Source organism: Lissotriton vulgaris, chromosome 5 (assembly GCF_964263255.1).
Source record: "Lissotriton vulgaris chromosome 5, aLisVul1.2, whole genome shotgun sequence".
Classification (NCBI taxonomy): domain Eukaryota; kingdom Metazoa; phylum Chordata; class Amphibia; order Caudata; family Salamandridae; genus Lissotriton; species Lissotriton vulgaris.
In genome coordinates this window covers 205,744,319-205,764,446 of record NC_141693.1, presented here as the reverse complement: position 1 = coordinate 205,764,446, position 20,128 = coordinate 205,744,319, and the positions used below count along the sequence as shown (strand labels likewise).

General features: G+C 45.6%; 2 protein-coding genes across 3 annotated transcripts in view; one reads left to right on the top strand and one right to left on the bottom strand.

The window, feature by feature from the left end:
• TRAF2 (TNF receptor associated factor 2) overlaps nucleotides 1-3,543 on the bottom strand; it is a 500,022-nt gene extending 496,479 nt beyond the window's left edge. Inside the window, exon 1 of one of the 2 annotated variants that reach the window (XM_086921177.1) lies at nucleotides 3,459-3,543. The gene's annotated coding sequence lies outside the window, so the exon portion shown is untranslated. The remainder of the gene's footprint in view (nucleotides 1-3,458) is intronic. The other variant, XM_086921176.1, reaches the window with a different exon arrangement.
• An 822-nt stretch (nucleotides 3,544-4,365) lies between these two features.
• TMEM141 (transmembrane protein 141) overlaps nucleotides 4,366-20,128 on the top strand; it is a 107,260-nt gene continuing 91,497 nt past the window's right edge. Inside the window, exon 1 of the mRNA XM_086921174.1 lies at nucleotides 4,366-4,548. Within this exon, the coding sequence (XP_086777300.1) occupies nucleotides 4,495-4,548 (54 nt within the window). The 5' untranslated portion in view covers nucleotides 4,366-4,494. The remainder of the gene's footprint in view (nucleotides 4,549-20,128) is intronic.

The following is a 20,128-nucleotide window of genomic DNA, read 5'->3' as shown; positions in this document are numbered from 1 at the left end:
TGTTGATGCGAGGTACAGTAGCAAGGGCTTGGTTGGAGGATCGTAGCTGGCGAGAGGGGGTGTAGAAGGAAAGTCGTGCGTTGAGGCATTCGGGTCCCAGTTCGTAAAGTGCTTTGTGTGCGTGGGTTAAGAGGCGGAAAGTGATCCTCTTATTGACAGGGAGCCAGTGGAGGTTTTTCAGGTGACCAGAGATGTGGTCTTTACGCGGGATGTCTAGTATGAGTCTGGCTGAAGCGTTCTGGATGCGTTGGAGTTTTTTCTGGAGTTTTACGGTGGTACCGGCGCATAGGGTGTTTCCGTAGTCCAGGCGGCTCGTGACCAGTGCGTGGGTGACTGTTTTTCTACTTTCGGTGGGGATCCAGCGAAATGTTTTTTTGAGCATGCGAAGAATGTTGAAGCAAGATGATGAAACGGCGTTGACTTGTCTGTTCATAGAGAGTGAGGAGTCCAGGATGACGCCCAGGTTCCGTGCATGGTCCGTCGGGATGGGTGCTTTTCCAAGGGCCTCTGGCCACCAAGAGTCATCCCAGGCGGAGGGGGAGGTACCTAAGATAAGGACTTCTGTTTTGTCTGAGTTCAGTTTCAGGCGGCTGTGCTTCATCCACTCGGCTACTTCTTTCATTCCTTCATGTAGGTTGGTTTTGGCAGTGTTGGGGTCTCTGGTGAGTGATAGGATCAGTTGAGTGTCATCAGCGTAGGAGATGATGTTGAGGTTGTGTTGGCGTGCGATGGCCGCGAGGGGGCTCATGTATACGTTGAAGAGGGTGGGACTGAGTGAAGATCCTTGCGGAACACCGCAGATGACTTCAGTGGCCTCAGACTTGAATGGTGGGAGGCGGACTCTGGGTTCTGCCGGTGAGGAACGAGGTGATCCATTCCAGTGCTTTTCCTCGGATTCCGATGTTTCTGAGGCGCTGTAGAAGGGTGTTATAACAGACTGTGTCGAAGGCTGCGGAGAGGTCGAGGAGGATGAGGGCGACTGTGTCTCCATTGTCCAGTAGAGTTCGAATGTCGTCTGTGGCTGCGATGAGGGCGGTCTCAGTGCTGTGTTTGGCTCGGAAGCCGGACTGTGAGGAGTCGAGGGATTTGTTGGTTTCGAGGAAGGCGGCGAGCTGGTTGTTGACAGCTTTCTCGATGACTTTGGCCGGGAATGGAAGGAGCGAGATGAGGCGGTAGTTTTTGAGTTCGGTGGGGTCAGCTGTGGGTTTTTTCAGAAGGGCACTGAGTTCTGCGTGTTTCCAGCTTTCCGGGAAGGTGGCGGAGTTGAGTGAGCAGTTGATGACGTCTCGGAGGTGTGGTGCTATGAAGGAGTCTGCTTTGTTGAAGATGTGGTGAGGGCATGGGTCTGTGGGGGATCCTGAGTGGATGGAGTTCATCAGGCGGATGGTGTCCTCAGTGGAGATTGGGTTCCAGTCATTAGGGATGTTCAAGGGGGGTGAAGGTCCTGCAGAAGGTTGGGTGGGTTGGTCTCCGGGTCGGTTGTCGAAGCTGTTGTGGATGTCTGCGATTTTGTTGTGGAAGAATGAGGCTAGGGAGTTGCAGAGGGCTTGAGAGGGGGTGATGTTGTTGGAGTTGGCTGAAGGGTTGGTAAATTCTTTGACGATGTTGAATAATTCCTTGCTGTTGTGGGCGTTGTTATCTAGTCGTTCTTTGAAAGCGGCTTTCTTGGCAGACCGGATTAGTTGGTGGTGTATGCGGGTGGCGTTTTTGAAGGCGTCCCTGATGCTGGTGTTTGGGTCTTTTTTCCAGGCCTTCTCGAGGGAGCGACACAGTTTCTTCGATTTCTTAAGATCATCGTTGAACCAGGAGGCGTTTTTGCTGCCTAGTTTGGTTTGACGTTTTTTCAGCGGTGATAGGATGTCGGCGCTGTTGGATAGCCATTGGGTGAGGTTAATGGCTGCTTGGTCGGGGTTTGAGGGGTGGGCAGGGGGGTTTTGAAGAAGCGCTGAGGAGATCTGGTCGATGGTGATTTTGTTCCAGTTTCTTCGCAGAGTAGGTTGAGGATGGTTGTGGGTTGTGGTCTTATTGTAGATAAAGTGAACGCAGCATACCTTGCTACGGAACAACTATTCCCTAGAATTTTCCTAGTGCACACTCCCAAGAGGTCTACGATAGTGACATAACTCTACCACGTCTGTTATTATTGGACATCACAATATTTAGTCGTGAATGCCTGGACCTTCTCACTGCATGGGAAGCCCTCTATTTGGATGGAAATAAATATGATCGGGTTCAACAGCTACCTGATGACCATGCATGGAAGTGGTTGGTTAGAAGTCCCATGTGACCGCACATCATCAGAAGTGAAAGCACGGCAAGCTGCATATGTAAGACTTCCTTGTGAACAGGTCCTTACAAAATGTACTCCTTTGTGGGTAAATGTGACCCTTAAAGAAAGTCACTTCTGACAGGCTTGGAGTGAGGCCTGTGGCCAATACAGATTGAAATAATTTAAACAAAGTGTATATAGTTCTACTGACACCAAGGTGTTGTAGTCATTATTATTCGGCACCCTTTAACCACATGTGTCCCCTGATGTGTCATTCCAGGACTGCTACCCACTTGGAAGTGGGGTATTTTCAGAATCATTACGTAAGAAAGCTGCTTCTTTATTTTATAAGATAATGGTTACTAATAAACACCTGGCATATTTTAGACATGCTTAAAGCAAAGTTTAAATTGACTTCTAGAAAATAGATGTTAACAAATGGAAATAGGCCCTTCAATATTCCAAGGTGGTAGCAAATATGGGTCGGGTAAACACTAGTTCAGATTAACCCCTTAAATATAGAAGCCGAGACCTTCAAATGCTCAACATTACCTTCGTAGTGCAGAGGAGTACCTCGTTCTACGTGAGGTCGGAAGGGATAGCCCTAGTGTCTTTGCCAGAGGCTTCTCTCTCTGGGGGTGGGAGGGTTGATTGAGAAATATTTCTGTGTTGTCAATCGTCCCATTCAGAAACTGAGACACTCTATACAGTCGCCATTCCCGGACCACGTAATTATAGTACATAACCTTAGAACATCTATAATTAGAATATATGCCTAGAAAGCTAAAAAAAAAAGTGGGGGGGGGGGGATTATTAACTGGCATGGAACATTGTACCATGAAACGGCTACTGGTTCAGTTGGACCAAGTAAACTTCAACACATGAAAGCCTCACGTAGACTGCAGAAGCAGTGTTAAAACACCTGACTTAAAGCACACGGTCAATTGAGGCGGATACCAACTTGGGAAATCCCCGAGGCAAGGGTACAGAGAAGGAAACGTAATGCCCTCGGCCTGTCGCTGGGGAGAAAGGGAAGCAACACAGCAAGAAGTAACCCTACGCGTACTCCGTTCTCAGACATTAGGCTCGTACTTGATGCATACCCTCTCTACCCAACACATCGTGCATATCCCCTCCACAGCAACCGCTCTCGCGAGACCATTGCCTCCCAGTCCCAACCCTCACTCACCTCAGAGAGGCAAAGAAGCTTCTTTCAAACCTTCTATTCACTGGCGATGATAGGGTCAATCCAGTAGTCCCGCCCACTCATGAGTAAACGCCAGTTATCAATAGACCAGCTGGTTTAACTACCTTGAGAGCGGTGACCAACCAAATGCCTACCGTGATGTCAAAATATCAGCCATATTGGAAAATGCGATTTTTAAACGTGCTGGTATGAGGTTTCGGCTGTGTTGAAAAAAGTGTGCCGTATATATAATTAATGTCCCATAGCGTAGCTGTCTGCTAATCGTTTACCCTTTGTATTAAAAAAATATTTCGCATTGGTTTTGTTCTCTTGTGTCTGAACAAATACCAAGCATCATATATACTAACACTTGTAAGAAACTAATTTTTGTTTCGTACGTTTTAATGGACTGTTGCCAGCTACCGGCATACAAGGTTCACCTACAGTACATCCTCTGCGTCCACTTCCGTAAAATAGCGGCAGGCTTCTTATTTTCATATTGACTTGAGCAATTGTTACGCATTAGGTTTATAAATAAAGTGGCTACTTTGAGTGGCATCGTGCGCTGTCGTACTTAAGAACGGTTATTAAGGCAATTGGGTGGAAATATTTTAGATACAATGGGTTGAGCTATGCAAAAAGTGGATCTCTTATTCAGAAGCATCTGGTAGAAATATACGATGAAAATGAATGTTTTACTTGAGCTTCATGAATAGTGACGATAATCTTTTTCACAAACAATGGGAATAATCATTCATCGAAATGTAAGTAATTTAGACTGACTACTTGGATAGATTTAGAATTAAAAGATGGAGGTAACGTTTGGCCTTAGAATTAGAAGATGGGGGTCATATTTCTATGTTACTCGAAAGGAGCGCTGTCAGTCTTCTTTCTTTTTCCATCGAACAACATTCCCGATTTCCCTTAGAAACAGGAGGACGATAAACGCAAGGGCGTAAAGATGTGTTGAGAGCATGAATGGTCGGGGACCGGAAAGTTAACTATTTATCTTTCTTTGCTGCTTGTTAACGTTAAGGAAATGGTTAACGTAGGACTGTCCAAAGTGGACGATGCCGTGGCTGCCAGGCACCCGGTAAGATACATCTCTATTGTGTATTCTATTACTTTTGCTGTTTGAAATATAAATATTTTTTTACACGTATTAGGGCATACATCGCTAAAGTAATTTTGCTTGAAACGATGACGACTAGAAATCTTTAAACATGCATACGATGTTTATTTCTTGACCTCTTCATGAACATGTTTTTTAATAATAAACAAAAGTTGCATAGAAGTTGTCATACATTTTTGCAAAGTGTTTCTACTTACAAAGAACACAGTTAACTTATGATTAGTTTTTGTCATTTAATGGGTAATGAAGAATAGAAAATTTGCTAACATTCGTGCCAAGAATTTTCAATTCTATTAAGGACAGGAGGCGAGGATTATTCTTTCTCAATTCCTTTACAGAACAGCAGCCAATCAGCACAGTAAAGTAAAAACTCAGACTACATTACCCAAAAACCCATAAACCCTGGGCAACCATAGAGTCCACATAAGTATAAATAAGGAGATAGAGGTTACAACTTCCTCTTTCTTTGCAATAACAGTAAGTAAAAGTTCAACAGTAAGATCCAGAGGCCAAGTCGTACAACGGAGAGGTCATCATCAGGCAGAAGAAACTGGAACCTCCCAGAGCCAAAGGAACAGCAAAAGTCCAACCAACAGGAGAAACTCTGTACACATCTCACTTAAGGTCGGAGCCTGAAAGGAGTGAGAATAAAGCCGTAAAGACCATTCCCAACGAAACATTAGAAACCACAACAGGGCGGGGAAGAAAACATGCATAAACAGTATAATGATGCAGCAGAAATGTACAAAACAATTCATCAGCATGAAAGTACAAGGGTAGGATAATCCTCGCCTCCTGTCCTTAATAGAATTGAAAATTCTTGGCACGAATGTTAGCAAATTTTCTAATCTATGGCAGGACGGAGGCTCCGATTATGCTTGTTTAAAGCTTCGCCACCTCAACAGATGCAACATCAATAATAGGCTTAAAGTAAAAAGTCTTGAACACAGACTCAGATGACCAATCCGCAGCCTTCATGATGTCCTGAAGGCTGGCACCCATGGAAAAAGCTTTGGAAGCCATGGCTCCTCTAGCAGGATGAGCACCAAACAGAGAAGTGTCAATGCCCGCTTCATGCATGAGCCAACGTAACCAACGTGCCAAAGTCGCCGGAGTTACCGGCTTGAAAGGTTTCTGCAAAGCAATAAGTAATTGTCCCTGTAAATCATGCCGAAAAGGTGCAGTGCTTACCTCATAATCTTTAATACATTGAACCACACACAACTGAGGATTGTGGGGGAAAGAAGGGTAAGAAACTGAGGACGTATTACACTTAGTCCTCCTTGAGATAATAAAGGTAACACCTTCAGGAGAGAAAGACCGACCAGCGAGATCCAAGGCCCGCACATCAGAAACCTTTTGCAAGAGACCAAGCACAAAAGCATAGTGAGCTTGGCTGAAAGTTGTTTGCGTGTCAAAAGAGAGTTAGAAGGCCAGGCTGACAGGAAACGCAAAACAACTGAGACATCCCAAAGGGCCACATATTTGGGACAAGGAGGTTTTACCATCCGGATGCACCTCAACAATTTAGATATCAAGGGATGTTCTCCCGCTGGTTTACCATCAAGAGGCACATGGCCTGCAGAAATTGCAGAACAAAAGTTATTAACTGTTCTGTAAGCTAGCCCAGAGGATGCTAGGGATGCCAGAAAATGAAGGATTAAAGAAAGATCCGCTGAAACGGGATCCACCGACCGCTGTGAGCACCAATCACACCAGCGCTTCCAACTTGATGCATAACGCTTGTGTGTGTTGGGTACCCAAGCCTCATTGATATATCTGATAGCGTCTCCCGATAAGCCCTGGATTTGCCAGCGTCCCCCGAAATTCTCCATGCTACCAGAAGGAGTTGACTGGACAGCACCAGTGGGTGAGGCTCGCAAAGCGGATCCAACAGCAGGTTCCACATGTGAGGAAGTAGAAGCGGCGTTGAGCAGCTCATCTCCAGAAGAACTGGAAACCACGCTTGAGCCCTCCAAAGAGGGGATATTAGAACAAGTTCCGACAAGAATAGACATGCTCGGGCCAGAACCCGGGGAATCATGAGGAACGGCGGGAAGGTATAGCACAGATGGCGAGGCCAGATCTGGAGAAATGCGTCCGTGGCCAGAGCCTCCGGATCCGGACGCCAGCTGTAGAATCAGGGAAGCTGGGTGTTGAGCCGGGAGGCAAAGAGATCCAGATGACAAGTCCCCCAAAAGCGGGAGAGCTTGCGAAACACATGAGGATGAAGCCTCCAATCGCTGAAGTCTCTCAGGTGACGAGAGTTCCAGTCCGCGATCTGATTGCGAGAACCCGGCAGGTATTCCGCAATAATCGTGATCTTGCGCTCCAAACAAAGGTGCCAGAAGTCCTTCGCAATCTCCGAGAGAAGCTTGGACCTGGTACCTCCCAGTTTGTTCACATAACGAACCGCCGAAACATTGTCCATTCGGAGAAGAGTGCAACAGTTCGTTTTCTGAGGGGTGAGACACCGAATCGCGAAGGAGCCCGCCAGCAGCTCCAGGCAATTGATGTGCAGGGTCAATTCCTCTGGGGACCAACGACCCCCTGTCGACACCGAACCGCAACGGGCTCCCCAGCCCCAAAGGCTGGCATCGGACTCTATCACAACATCGGGAGTCCTCCCAAACAGAGCCCGGCCGTTACAGAATTCAATGTGGTCCGACCACCACATCATTTCCGTCCTGGCATCCTCCGACAGGAGGATGTGATCGGAATACCGAAGACCCTTCTGCAAATGACGTATTTTGAGGCGCTGAAGAGCTCGATAATGCAGAGGGCACAGAAAGATCGCCTGGATGGAAGACGATAAGAGACCTACAATCCTGGCTACTGACCTTAATGATACAGTCTGTTGAGCGCGGAACGACCTCAAGTCCCTCTTGATGGACCTTATTTTCTGACCTGGAAGAAGGAGTTGACAAGAGACAGAGTCTATCTGAAAACCTAGGAAAGACATCGACTGGGATGGAGAAAAGTCGGACTTCAGGGGATTGATGAGAAAACCCAAAGATTGCAAAAGGTCTATGGACCAGTGTAAGTGAGATTGAAGAAGAACCGGGCATTGAGCCAAAAGGAGAATGTCGTCTAGATAGACGATAAGACGCACTCCGCGCGACCTCAAAGACTCCATCACTGGTCGAAGGAGCTTCGTGAAGCACCACGGAGCGGAGGACAGGCCGAAAGGAAGAACCTTGTACTCGTACCAACTGTCCAACCATTGGAACTGAAGGTACCGGCGATGAGGAGCATAAATCGGGACCGACAGATAAGCATCTTTTAGGTCCAGTCGAACCATCCAATCTCCTTCTTGAAGAAGGTCTCGCAGAAGATGAATGCCCTCCATCTTGAAGTGGCGATAAACCACTCCGCCGTTGAAGTCCTTCAAGTTGAGGACTAAACGAGACCCTCCCCCTTTCTTCTCCACGAGAAACACATTGCTGACGAAACCCTGGGGATGAGGAGATGTGAGAACAATGGCTCCTTTGGTCAAAAGAGAAGAGACTTCTGCGGATATGAACTCCTGGTCTTGTTGGGAACTTGGTGAGGGCGAGAGTAAAATTCTATTTTGTACCCTTGCACCGTCTCCAGTATCCAGGCATCGTTTGAGATCAAACGCCAATTGTTGAGAAAAAATTGAATCCTGCCCCCCAAAATTACAGTTGAAGCTAGAATTAAGCTCACCTGATGGGGAAGAATCTTGACGTCCTCCATGACCTCCGGAGTATCCACCTTTGCCTGCTTGCCCTCTACTTCTCTTAGAGGGGTAGAAAGAAGACTTGGAGGAGGAGTATTGCTGTTGACCGCCTCGCTGGGACTTGTTCCCTCGCTGGGGAGTACAGTCGGAACCACGGCCGGACGAACGTCCCCTTCGTCCGGCCCTGCCAAAAACCGGACGGAATGCCCGTTTTAAATTAGACTGGGCCTTGTCAAGGCCGCTAAAGGTGGAAACAAAGTTCGTCAGCTCCTTCAGAAATGGAGCGCCAAAAAGTAAACCTTGGGCTAAAGGGCCAGACTCCGAGGAGGCTAGATCCGTAAGTCTTGGATCCAGTTTCATTAGAATGGAGCGACGGCGCTCCGTGGACAAGGCACAGTTGGCATTGCCAAGCAAACAGACAGCCCGTTGAGACCAGCTGACCAGCTCATCGGGGTCAATAAGGGAGCCAGATTCCTTGGCGCGGTAACCCATGTCCAGAATTTTAGTGAGAGGGCCCAAAAGATCTAAAAATTATCCTTGCACATACGCCACGATCTATCAAAACCTTTGGTAGGGTCCTTTGAATATTTTCTCATGTAAGTGACCATTGTAGGATCAACATCAGGTGTGGAAGCCAGCTTGTCCGCCAAGTCAGGACGTGGGCACTCGGAGCGCAAACGCGCTCTCACATCCTTGTCAAAGGAATGAGGGATGTGGGATTGAATATATTGAGCCACCTCGGGGGAAGGCAACCAAGAAGAAAAGTGAGGATGGATAATGTCAGAGGGGTTGAAGGGCAACAATTGCGGAGAAGTAGGAGCATCAACATAATGCTCTTTCCGCAACTTTTTGGAGGGAGGAGGCTTTGAAGGCTCGCAGGAAGAAGACGAGGATGTGCCGTCATCCGTATGAGGAGGATCTGAACGAGAGGACACCTTGCGCTTCTTTGCAGAAGGAGCAGAAAGGGATTTAGCAAGCTTCGCAAAATGGCTGGAATGAGGGTTTTTTGGCGACTTTTTGGAACGCCCAGAGGAAGGAGGCCCCCAGCCGTGCTGCGCAGCATAATCTGCAAGATGTTTTTTCAGTGGCGCAATTGCCTGACAAAGCACCTGGCCCATAAAGTCATCAAATGAAGTAGAGGTCTCCTCCTCCTCCTCATAATAGTCATAACCTTCTTCTTCACAGTATTCTGCCATGGTGACAATATATGCCAATAAAAGCCCAATGAAGGTTAAACAATTAAGCAGGCAAAGCCAAGTAATTGGGGGAGTGGTACCCCTAGTGCAAGCCTAAGGAATACAGGGAGACCCCGTGAAAATTAATTAATTAAATGTGGAGGGAGCAGATTTGCACTAATAATAGAAGAAAAATCAATTTTTTCCCCACTCTAGGCAAAGCCTATGCAAAATTTTACAACCCCCTAACTCTGAACCAGTCAGAGGGCGTAAGGGAGCTCAAACGGCAGCAATACAGGGCGCGCTGAAATCAGCATTCAAATCCAGTCAGGCTGAGGCACAGATGGCGTTTCAGAAGCACACTCTCGACAAGGCGTGTAAACAAACCGTCGCGCATTCGCCAACAGCCGCTGCCGAATAGGAAGGGTGCGCGAGGCACGCGCGTCCTTCCAGCCCCGCTCCCGCTCCACAAGAAGACCGGGTTAAAGAATAACCAAGCCGGCAGGTGCCGCATACGCTCCCCAAACACCGGCACAGAAGCCGGTTAAGCAATAAAGACGCGCCGAAATACAGTCTGAAAAGCGCACACAGCGTGGCAATAACACAAGCAAGAAGCATAGATACAATTAAACAAAGCGGTAAGCCAAACGTTTCAATAATGCAAGAAGTAATGCAAAAAGCACTTAACTGGCTGCGAAGCAGCAAAGAAAGAGAAAGTTGTAACCTCTATCTCCTTATTTATACTTATGTGGACTCTATGGTTGCCCAGGGTTTATGGGTAATGTAGTCTGAGTTTTTACTTTACTGTGCTGATTGGCTGCTGTTCAGTAAAGGAATTGAGAAAGCATAATCGGAGCCTCCGTCCTGCCATAGAATTCATACATAGAGATGCATCATTTAAGACGTGACCTTGAGCTTTTAAAAAAAAAATTCTTAATCATTGGTGGTTGTGCTAAATGTTTTCTTTTCATTAATACGGATGTTTTTATTTCTTCATAGATCATTGTTAGCAGATATACAAGCTTGTTACATTAGAAGGTTAGAGATGTAGTTTATACGTGGGAAAGAAGATCTGAATGGGAAAGTAACCTACATTAAAATAAAATTGCTAGTAGTTTTAAACCTAACCTTGCTGTCTGTGGGAAAAGGCCCTGATTTCTAAGGGTAATTTTCATCACTCCTCGTCAACCCAGTCATCACTGATTAGTATTGCAACCAATCACCGGATACACTAACTAACCCCCACCGGCAGGCTTATAAACTCATAGCCTTACCACAGCCTTGCTCAAGGGTGAGGAGATGCGCAAGGCATCTGCCGGGCTATTGCCTCTAACTGTTGTTTGTGGGAGGAATCTCTTCCCCTGCTGGACTTGGGGAGAGTTCCTCTCCTGATGCAAAATCTAACAGGTTACGGACACATATCTGGCCACTGTGTTAACCCTGTTTTCAGGTGAGGCATTGGGCTGTTACGACCGCCCAGATCCTTTCTTACCTTTGCTGTGCCTGTATCATGCTTGTTAGCCTTTCAGTATGCCGCTTAAATTGCGCTAGCAGCCAGCATATCGAGAAACCACGCAGCAGGTCCTGCTTCCGTTTGTTGTTGAGCGTGGCGTCGCCGAGCACTTACGCTTGGCTTTCTTATTTGGCATTTGTCATGTATGCGCTTGAGGCGTGCTTGGAATTTTAGCAAGTGCAAATAGCAGGAGTGTCCGCTTCAAACAGGTTCTATGGGGTTTTTTCAGGAGTGTTCTCTTTCTGGGTATTTAAGGAGGTTGGCTGCATCTACTGTTTACATAGTGTGGAGTACAGTGTGATAATTACGATGGGGAAGCATACCATTATCTTGCTGCTGACCAGGAGAGCCTTTACTCTGCTATTTCAGATTTGGATGATCAGGTGTTTCGGCGCAAGGTGTGCTGGAACATTAAGGAAAATATATTGTTGAAGATGAGTTGCGTTAACTTTTGTCCCACATAAGCAAGAGTATGGGGTTCCCTCAGGAGACGGTTCCTTCATCTTCTCAAGATACCCTTTTGAATAATTTTAGGGGCCTTTAGTTTGGTCAGGAAGTCATTCTGAACAAATACAAAAGATCTGGAAAGAATTTCTTTTCCACGTGTTATGGCAAAGTTAAAACCGCTGGAAACAAGAATGGAGTAATTGAGGCCTGACTGTTCACTTTGATTTGGTGGTCGCGAGGAAAATATCTTGAAGGATTCTGTTGACAAAAAGATCAATACCTCTTTGAAAAAGGTATATTCTGGGTCCCATTTGGCTTCGAGATCTCGTATTTAATGGAGCATGTGTTGCTCAATCCCTGCTCACAGATTTTAAGGAACTATTTCATGCTACGCAAGAGAGTGGTCAATGCTCTGACTTTCTGGAATCTATGGAGAAACAAACTGAGTTTTTGTCATTTATTTCTTTTGACTGTGCAAGCTTCTGCCTTGTTGTGTGTGCTTCGTTGAATTTGTATTTGAAAGGAGGGAATACTGATTTGGCCTAACGTTCGGCTGCCTTCAAAATGCCATTCATGGGATCCCGTCACTTTGGTAAAGAGCTCGAGGCTAGATTGCATAAGAACCATAAAGAAAGCGTTTTTTCTTTCCGGAAACCACATAAATAAGACTTCCTTCTTCCCATCCAAGCTTTTTTGTCAACACTCAAGATGCTACCAGAACACGGAAGAGGGTCAGAAATTTCAGTGGAACCACTTTAGTCTAGATTCCAGAAGAGGCCAAGGTAGCAATCTAATACTTTGTATCACCGATCCTGATTATGCCGGGTTCCAGGAGGAAGATGTAGAGCTACCAGAGGTTGGTGGCAGATTGACACCGTTTCAGATGACCTGGCAATGCAAAACGAAGGACACGTGTATCCTAGGGATCGTTGACAATGGTTACCAGATCGAGTTTTCTGAGATCATCTCCACTCCTTTTCCCAAAGGTCCATTCAGGAGAATGGCATTGCAGGAGGGCATTCCCTCCCTCTATCTGAAGAAGGCAATTCTCCCTTCACCTCTCGAATTACTGGGGAAGGGAGTGTACTCCATCATCTTCCTGGTTCCGAAACTGGGAGATTTTGGATTGTAATACATTTGAAAGTTCTAAACAAGCATGTACACAAGATTCCATTCAAGATGGAGATGTTGCAGCGCATTGTTCCATGGATATCGGATTAATCTGTAATGGCGACTTTGGATCTCATGGACGCCTATCTCCACATCCCCATGACACCCAGGTTACAATTGTATCCCTGGTTTTGTGTGGAGGGCCATCACCGGCAATACTGTGTTCTCCCCTTTGGTCTCCACTCCTCATCACAAGTATTTACCAAAGTGGTGGTGCCTTTGGTGGCGTATCTCTATCTTCAAGGTTTGTCTCTGTTTCTATACCTGGACGATTGGTTGATTCCGACCCCATCGATCCAGATCATGGAGCAGCATCTGTGTCTGACCATATCTACACTAAACAACCACTGATGAATTCTCATTTTTTCAAAGTATCAGCTATTGCCTTCCACCCAAATTCAATTGATTGGTGTCCTGTTCGACGCAATTCAGTGGAAGGTTGTCATTCAACAGGGCAGAATCTTTTGCCGTCAGTGTGTTCTCCGTCTCTAACTGGACCAGTCTTCTGCCAGCCTGACTTAGTGGATGGAGGTACTGGGGCATATGGTGGCCACAGTGTTTACAGTACCTTTCGTGAGACTCCACTCACTTCCCTTGCTCTGGCACCTACACAAGTTTGTCTACTTTCCAATCAACTACATGGACATACAGATCAGTGTCCCAGCATTTATCCAAGAGATGATTGTTTCTTGCTCCAAATCTTTTAAAATTAGTGGTTCTGCATTCTTCCCAACTAAAGGTAGTAACTACAGATGCCAGCTCTCTGGGGTGGGGTGCCACGTTTTACGAACTTTCTGTTCAGGCTCGTTGGAGACCGTGGAAAATGAAGCGCTCATTTGACAAGAGGGAACTGGCAGCCGTAGTGAGAGCCCTTTTCTTCTTCCATCCTCAGGTTTAGGGGTTCAATGTTTTGATTCAATTAGGCAGTACTGTGGCGTATATCAACCACCAGGCCAGCACGCACACTCAACTCTGTGGCGTACCCCCTCGGTCAGTGGGCAGAGACACATCTCTCACTTTCTGCAGTTCACATCAGGGGAGTGGACAATGTATGAGCGGATGTGCTCAGACGCAAGTTAACCTCCCATCTCTCTCTTTGCCTGTCCAGAAGAACCTTTCTTTTAATCTGCAGGAGCTTCGGTCTTCCTGCCATTGATCAGTTTGCGTCCTCGAGAGTGATTGAAGTGGGTGCCTTGGGAGTGGATGCATTGACCCTCTCATGGCCTTCACGGCTTGTGTATGTCTTCCCTCTGTTCCCACCAATTAAAGGCATTCTCAGGAAGGTTTAACAGGAGAAGGCATAAGTGGTGGCAGTCATTCCATTCAGGCTACGGACGTGGTGGTTCCCTCGGTTGAAGAGGTGGGCGGTCCGTCCTCCATGGATATTGTAGAAGATGCCGTCTCCGTTGGAGTCGCAGGGGCTTCCTTTTCCGATTTCATTAGCCCTATCGTTCTGGAGATTGAGTAGAGAACATTAGAGAGGCAAGGTTTGCCTCACCAGTTGGTTGCTGTGTCTTTCGTCAATTAAGTGAAATGCATGGGGTAACCGAAGTGTTATCATACACCCGTTGACCCTAATGATGTTACAGGAAGTGATGTCACATGACCTCAACCCGAATGAGATCACAACAATTGCACTCCCTTTTACCCTCACTTATTCTCATTCTCACTCTCTTGCTCAATCTTACTCTAACTCACTTATACTGTCTCACTCACTTTCACACACACAATCCCATATACATTCTCTCTCACATAAACTCCCTCTCACCTACGTGCATGCACATAATCTACATTGAAAAGCATTTTATTTTACTGCCCAAGATGCCAATAAAGGTCCTGTTTCAGATCCTGCTGCTCTGCCTTTTATACATTGTAGCTAATAGATTATTATTCACTATTAATGTAATAAAAGTGAACAAAAGAGGAGATTGGAGTCTGAGATTGTTCACATGAGTCATCACTGTGTTCTTGGCTCTAATTACTGCCGTCGGGGTTGCCAAGGCCATGCTAGGTGTTGCAAAGTGCAAGCCAGGGGTCGCAGTCGCGATCTCTAAATGACGTCTATGTTGCTGTGGTCCAGAAAGGGGTCGATCTCACTGTCCTATTCTAAGCACTGAGCAAATATTGACAAGTGGTGTATTTACGTTACCTATCTTCTGTCACATGTTCTACTACTGTAGTTCTTGAATTCTTTGTGGATGGTTCTAAGAAGGGGTATTCTCTTTCTACCTTGAAAGGGTGATGGGCCGCCATTAGATCTTTTAGAGACTCCGTCAGCTGCTCTGCTGATGTGCATCTACTGGTTTCTCGTTTATTTCTGAGTCTGTTTTGTAGGAAGGTGGAGTATTATGTAGCGATGCTGGCCATGCTTCACTCCACAAAACTATCACAATACCCCAAAGCTGGTCTTTGGATTCACAATAATCAGTCCTTAACTCAGTCCTGGTAATGTGGCAAAGAGCAGTCCGGCTTTACCAGAGGAACATTTGTTAATTTTGTTAGAGTACCAACATAGACAATAAGTAATTGTCACAACTCAAAAGAAATCCAACAGCAATTTATAATTTAAAAAAACAGATTTTAATGTAAATTTAGACACCAAAATGAAGTAAATCAGATAAGTACCACCTGAGATATGGATTTTAGAAGCAATAATAAATCACTGCAAATAAATACTGTAGGAGTTTAGCATTACAGTCAATAGTGAAAAGCACTAGTGACAATCAGTTACTTGCAGGTCGTGTTGGGTGGAACCCAAGGAGGATAAAGGTGATGGAACAAGCAGTTCAATTTTACCAGGCTCGAAAAGCTCAGGTGCAGAGTTGCCCCAGCTGTTCTTGTTGCTGAACCGGGAGCTGAGGAAAAGCCGATTTTTACCGCTTACCCAGTGGTGGGGAAATGGATGCAAAAAGTCTACAAATAGGCCACTGCCAATGTCAGAAGGAAGTGTTGAGGTGTTACCTTGAGATGCAGCGTCAAGTAAAGGTGGTGGTCTGTTTGGGAGAACAGGCCTTTGGTCTGGGATGAGTCACAGTCGTACAGTTCCAGGAAGGTTGCTACAGGTGCAGAATATCACTCCTTTCGTCGCAGACGCGGGTCGCTTCTATGTCATCTGTTGCAAGTTTGATCAAAACTGAGGTTCTGGTGTCAGGACTGCCCCTTTAATTCCAGATTTCTCCGCCTGCCTGGGTGCACATGTGCCTGGGGACAGGTTGTTTCCTCCTTTGGGAGGCAGACTAATTGCATATCACAGGCAGTGAAGGCTTTGAAGCTTCACACCTTGATGTGCCACTTCCTTAGCTATCCTATATGGGAGTGAGGTGTCACCTTCTTTTGGTCCAAGCCATTTTCTGACTCCTGGGAGAGTGCACACTGATTGGTAGGGGGTCAGATTTCTGTGATGGCGGCAGCCAGCTGCTAGCCAAAGCACAGGAAAGGCTGAGGCAACCAGGTGGGCAACCTCTAAGGTAACCACCTGGGCATCAGCAATCAAGGTTGGAAAGTCCACGTAAAGAACCTTTATTTAAATAAAAAGGGAATCCCCTCCTCTTGAAAAACATCAACGTTTAAACAAAGTAAGGAAAGTGAGCCATTCGAAAGGAGCCCCAGATAAGCTATCAACCTCCACCGAAATATGCAGGATCAATCAGCCGATGAAACATCCAGCATTATTTTCCATCGAAACACGCAAAAGGCTTATTTACAACCTTAAGCCTGAAGGTGCACCAGGACCTAATGGTCTCCCCAATGCAGTATTTAAATACAATGAGGAATTTTGGGCATTTCACCTCTCTGCCCTGTTCAACCAAGTTTTTATCCGTAAGCAGCTGCCCCCATCGTGTAAAGGAAACATCATCCACCCGATCTTTAAAAAGGGGGACAGGAGATAACCACAGAATTATCGGCTGATTTCTTTAATAGACGTGGAAGCCAAACTTTATGCCTCATGCATACTGGAGGAGATTCAGGACTGGGTGGAAAATAACAATTTAATCCCCAGCTACCAAACAGGCTTTAGAAAAGGGACGGGGACTACAACAATTCTTTCTGCCATAGCCCTCCTGATGGAAAAAGCTAAAACGAAGAACCATCGGCTATACGGCTATAAGTATTTATTGAGTGATGTGTTGTATTGACATGAAGCATGAAGCAGTTTATGAATTAAACAGGTTCTTCTGCTTGATCCAGTCTTTTCCAATGACTGCATCAAGGTTGTAGAGGTTCTGAGCAACACCTGCTCGGGTCATTCTACAGTGTATTTCTGCTCGTCATTGGAGCATGACCTCAGATGGAGAAGGTCTAACGCTGCACTTCCTTATCGTAACTGGGCCAAGTTTAACGCTGAGGAAACCATCTCTATCCTTCATAACACTGCTCCGGTGTTCTCTGGTAATATCGAGTCGGATGCACTTGTAGTTAATGCCTGTTTGGGTAATATGGACGACCAGGTGGCACATGTTAGATCAGAAGTACAACTTCAATTTCCTGAGCTATATTCCCTTACTCTCCAGCCACAATTAATCCATGCAGAAGTCTTCATGATGTTTTTTTTCTTTTCCCTTGATACTTTATTTGATATCTTCTGCATGACCATTCATGTTTCAGTTCTTCAGCATCAGAACAGACAGCCACAGAAAAATGCCAACACGTGTTTCGTCCTCTGGATTTAACCAAAGACTTCCTCAGGGCTAAAACAAACAGATACATAGTTAAATATTAATAACAAACTATCCCTCCTACAAAATCAGGAGAAAAAAACATCCCCATGGTGCAAAGGGGAAAGAAAGAAGAGGGACAAAGTGTAAAAAACAATACCAGTACCAGAAGCTAAAGGATAACCTTAAAATGAAGAAAAGAGAGAATCCCAGATATAGTGACCAGAAAAAAGATATAGTGAGCAGAAAAAATAAAAAATATTTTGTGACAGTCCAACAGAAATACTAGAACACCTATGTGCATACCAAAGATGGATAAACACTTCAAGTACAAATGTTTTGTACCAAAGTCCAACACACTCACCATCAATTTCAATACCCTATGAATGATATAGAATTTCTGGCTACCGCTGTTTGTCGAGTCTCATAAATCAAGATTCAAAACGCTTCCTGCAATAATGCATATAAGAGGAATTAACAATTACCGAACGCACATATACTCTCAACTATGGAGATAGCTCAGATATTTTATTATGCATGACTCGATCCACATTCTGTAATGGACTCACTATAAACGGCGATGTCAGGAAGATAGTAATGTGTTGTCCCGATTGTGGATAGAGAAGTGACAGTGAGGACTACACTAATTCTCGAGGGTCAATCATTTCAACTTGCATAGTCCTGAAGATGATCTTACAGACGACAGCATAAAGACCGATACGTCGACAATTCCACTTTTTTTGCTTTTCAATAGCAACATAAGCTGAATTCTACTGTATCAATCAGTTGATTCGCCAGATTTTCAATTGAAAAAAGTATATACAATTGTAACTGTGAAGGCCAAAACATTTGTATTTGTCAGTACCTTCTTGTGTTATTGTGTCTTAAATGAACCAGTACCCTTTTATACTATTGTTTATAATAAAATCTGCTTTTTAACATACACCTGTGTGTTTTGATATATAATTTGTTGTGATACAGTCTTCATAAACTGGGTATATATGAACTGTCTGAAAATATGTAAAAGAAATCAGTCTGCAAGAAATCTATATTAACTTGCATTTAGTAAAGAGTATAAACTTGTGAGAACTGAGTATTGAAATAAGTCCCTCGAAGGCACATTTACCAGTCCACGTGGTTTGAGGGGGGCTGCACCATGGCCGGAGACCTGTACCTGAATGGCACTTTCCTTGGATGGGGAGGCGTAGGATGTGTTTCAGCGGCAGCATGGCCAGTTTTTGCAATACACTAAGGTGTCCTTTACGGCTCATGATGTATTTTCCTGCGGAGCTGGCGGAATCACAAATACTGTGGCTCCTGCTAGATCCTGGCTCTAACAGGGGTCTGATGGCCCACATTTATAAATCTCTGAAGGGGAATTGCAAGACGGATATGACACAAGTTCATGATAGATCGACAGGTGACTAGCCTAAGCCGCTTATTGTGAGCGAATGAAAATGAGCTTGTGTGCAGATCAGGGACGTAGATACAAAGCCCAGTTAAAACCTACCCAGTCTTATTACCTGCATTAAACTTATTTATCACTGCAAAGGTTGCATAGGATTAATGCGTCAAGGTGTTTTGCATGTCCCAGATGTGGGTACAATCTTGTGATGTCCCTACATATGATGTGGGAGTGCAGTAAACTACAGAGACACTGAGTGGGTGGGGTGCTGCAGGCTCTGTGAGGTGCCACACAGGTACAGGTGGACGCCTTGGTCAAACGCTGCCTGCTGGGTGTTCTACTGACACCTAAACGAGGGGCCAAAATGAGAGATAGGTTTGCCCTACTAGACCTGGTGCTGGCTTATCGGCACCTTGCCATCTACTTGACGCAACCCAGTCCGCGCACTGTCCCAAAATGGTTAATTGATACACGCAAATGGGGGGTGGCAGAGGAATGACGGTTGCGGTTGGTAAGAAGGATTTGGAAATATGAGGCAATCTGCTGGAAAATCTAGCAGCCACAGAGCCACTGGGAGATGACTCTCCTGGGGCCAGGGCACCCCATTGCTGAGACGTAAGGGTTTGAATCCCAGGATGTCTGTGCACACATGTATGGGTGCCTGCAGTTTTGAAAATGGTGCCCGTTTTTCTCCCCCTCCTGCCTCCTCGCTTGCCTCCTCCTCTCCCACCTTCTCTTCTTCCTGGCAATTAAGGGGATGGGGAAATACTTCTGCAGTTGTTCACTACTGCTGCTTAGTATTGTAGATATTATTTAGTTATGTATGTATATTCTTGTATAATTTATGTCATGTATGATGATAGTGTATGCTTGATTTTTATTTATTTATTTTTATTTTAGGAGTTTTGTATAGCGCTAGCTGGACCCAAAGGTACCAGAGCGCTTCACAACATATACAATAATGAACAGACATGTGATACTGGAGAGTGGGGGCACATCGGGGTTAGGGCAAGCATATGCCACAGGGTAGACGAGCAGAGGGTCGGATCTGATATTCAACCATACATAATCGGCAATCAAAATGTTTATACACAAAAGTATTTCTTGAACTGCGTCCGTGTTGTCAGTCTCGAATTTTGGTAAAGATGGAGTGTTGGTTGGGGGACTGTCCAGGGTCTGTCAGTTCGCTCGAGGGCGGTCGAAGAAGAGGGCTTTGAGTAGGCTCTTGAATTTCGAAAACAAGGGGATTGTTCTGATGTGAGGTGGGATGGGATGGAGTTCCAGATTTTAGGTGCGTTTCCAGCAAAAGATTTGGCTGTGGTTCTGTGCATGCGAGTTTTTGGCGGGATGAGCAGTAGGGAGCTGGAGCTCCTGAGATTTCTGGACTGGCCTGCCCTTTTGAGTTTGTCGGCCAGGTATTCTGGTTTACCTGTATGCAGGCCTTTGTGTGTTAGGCAGGCTGTTTTAAAGCTGGCT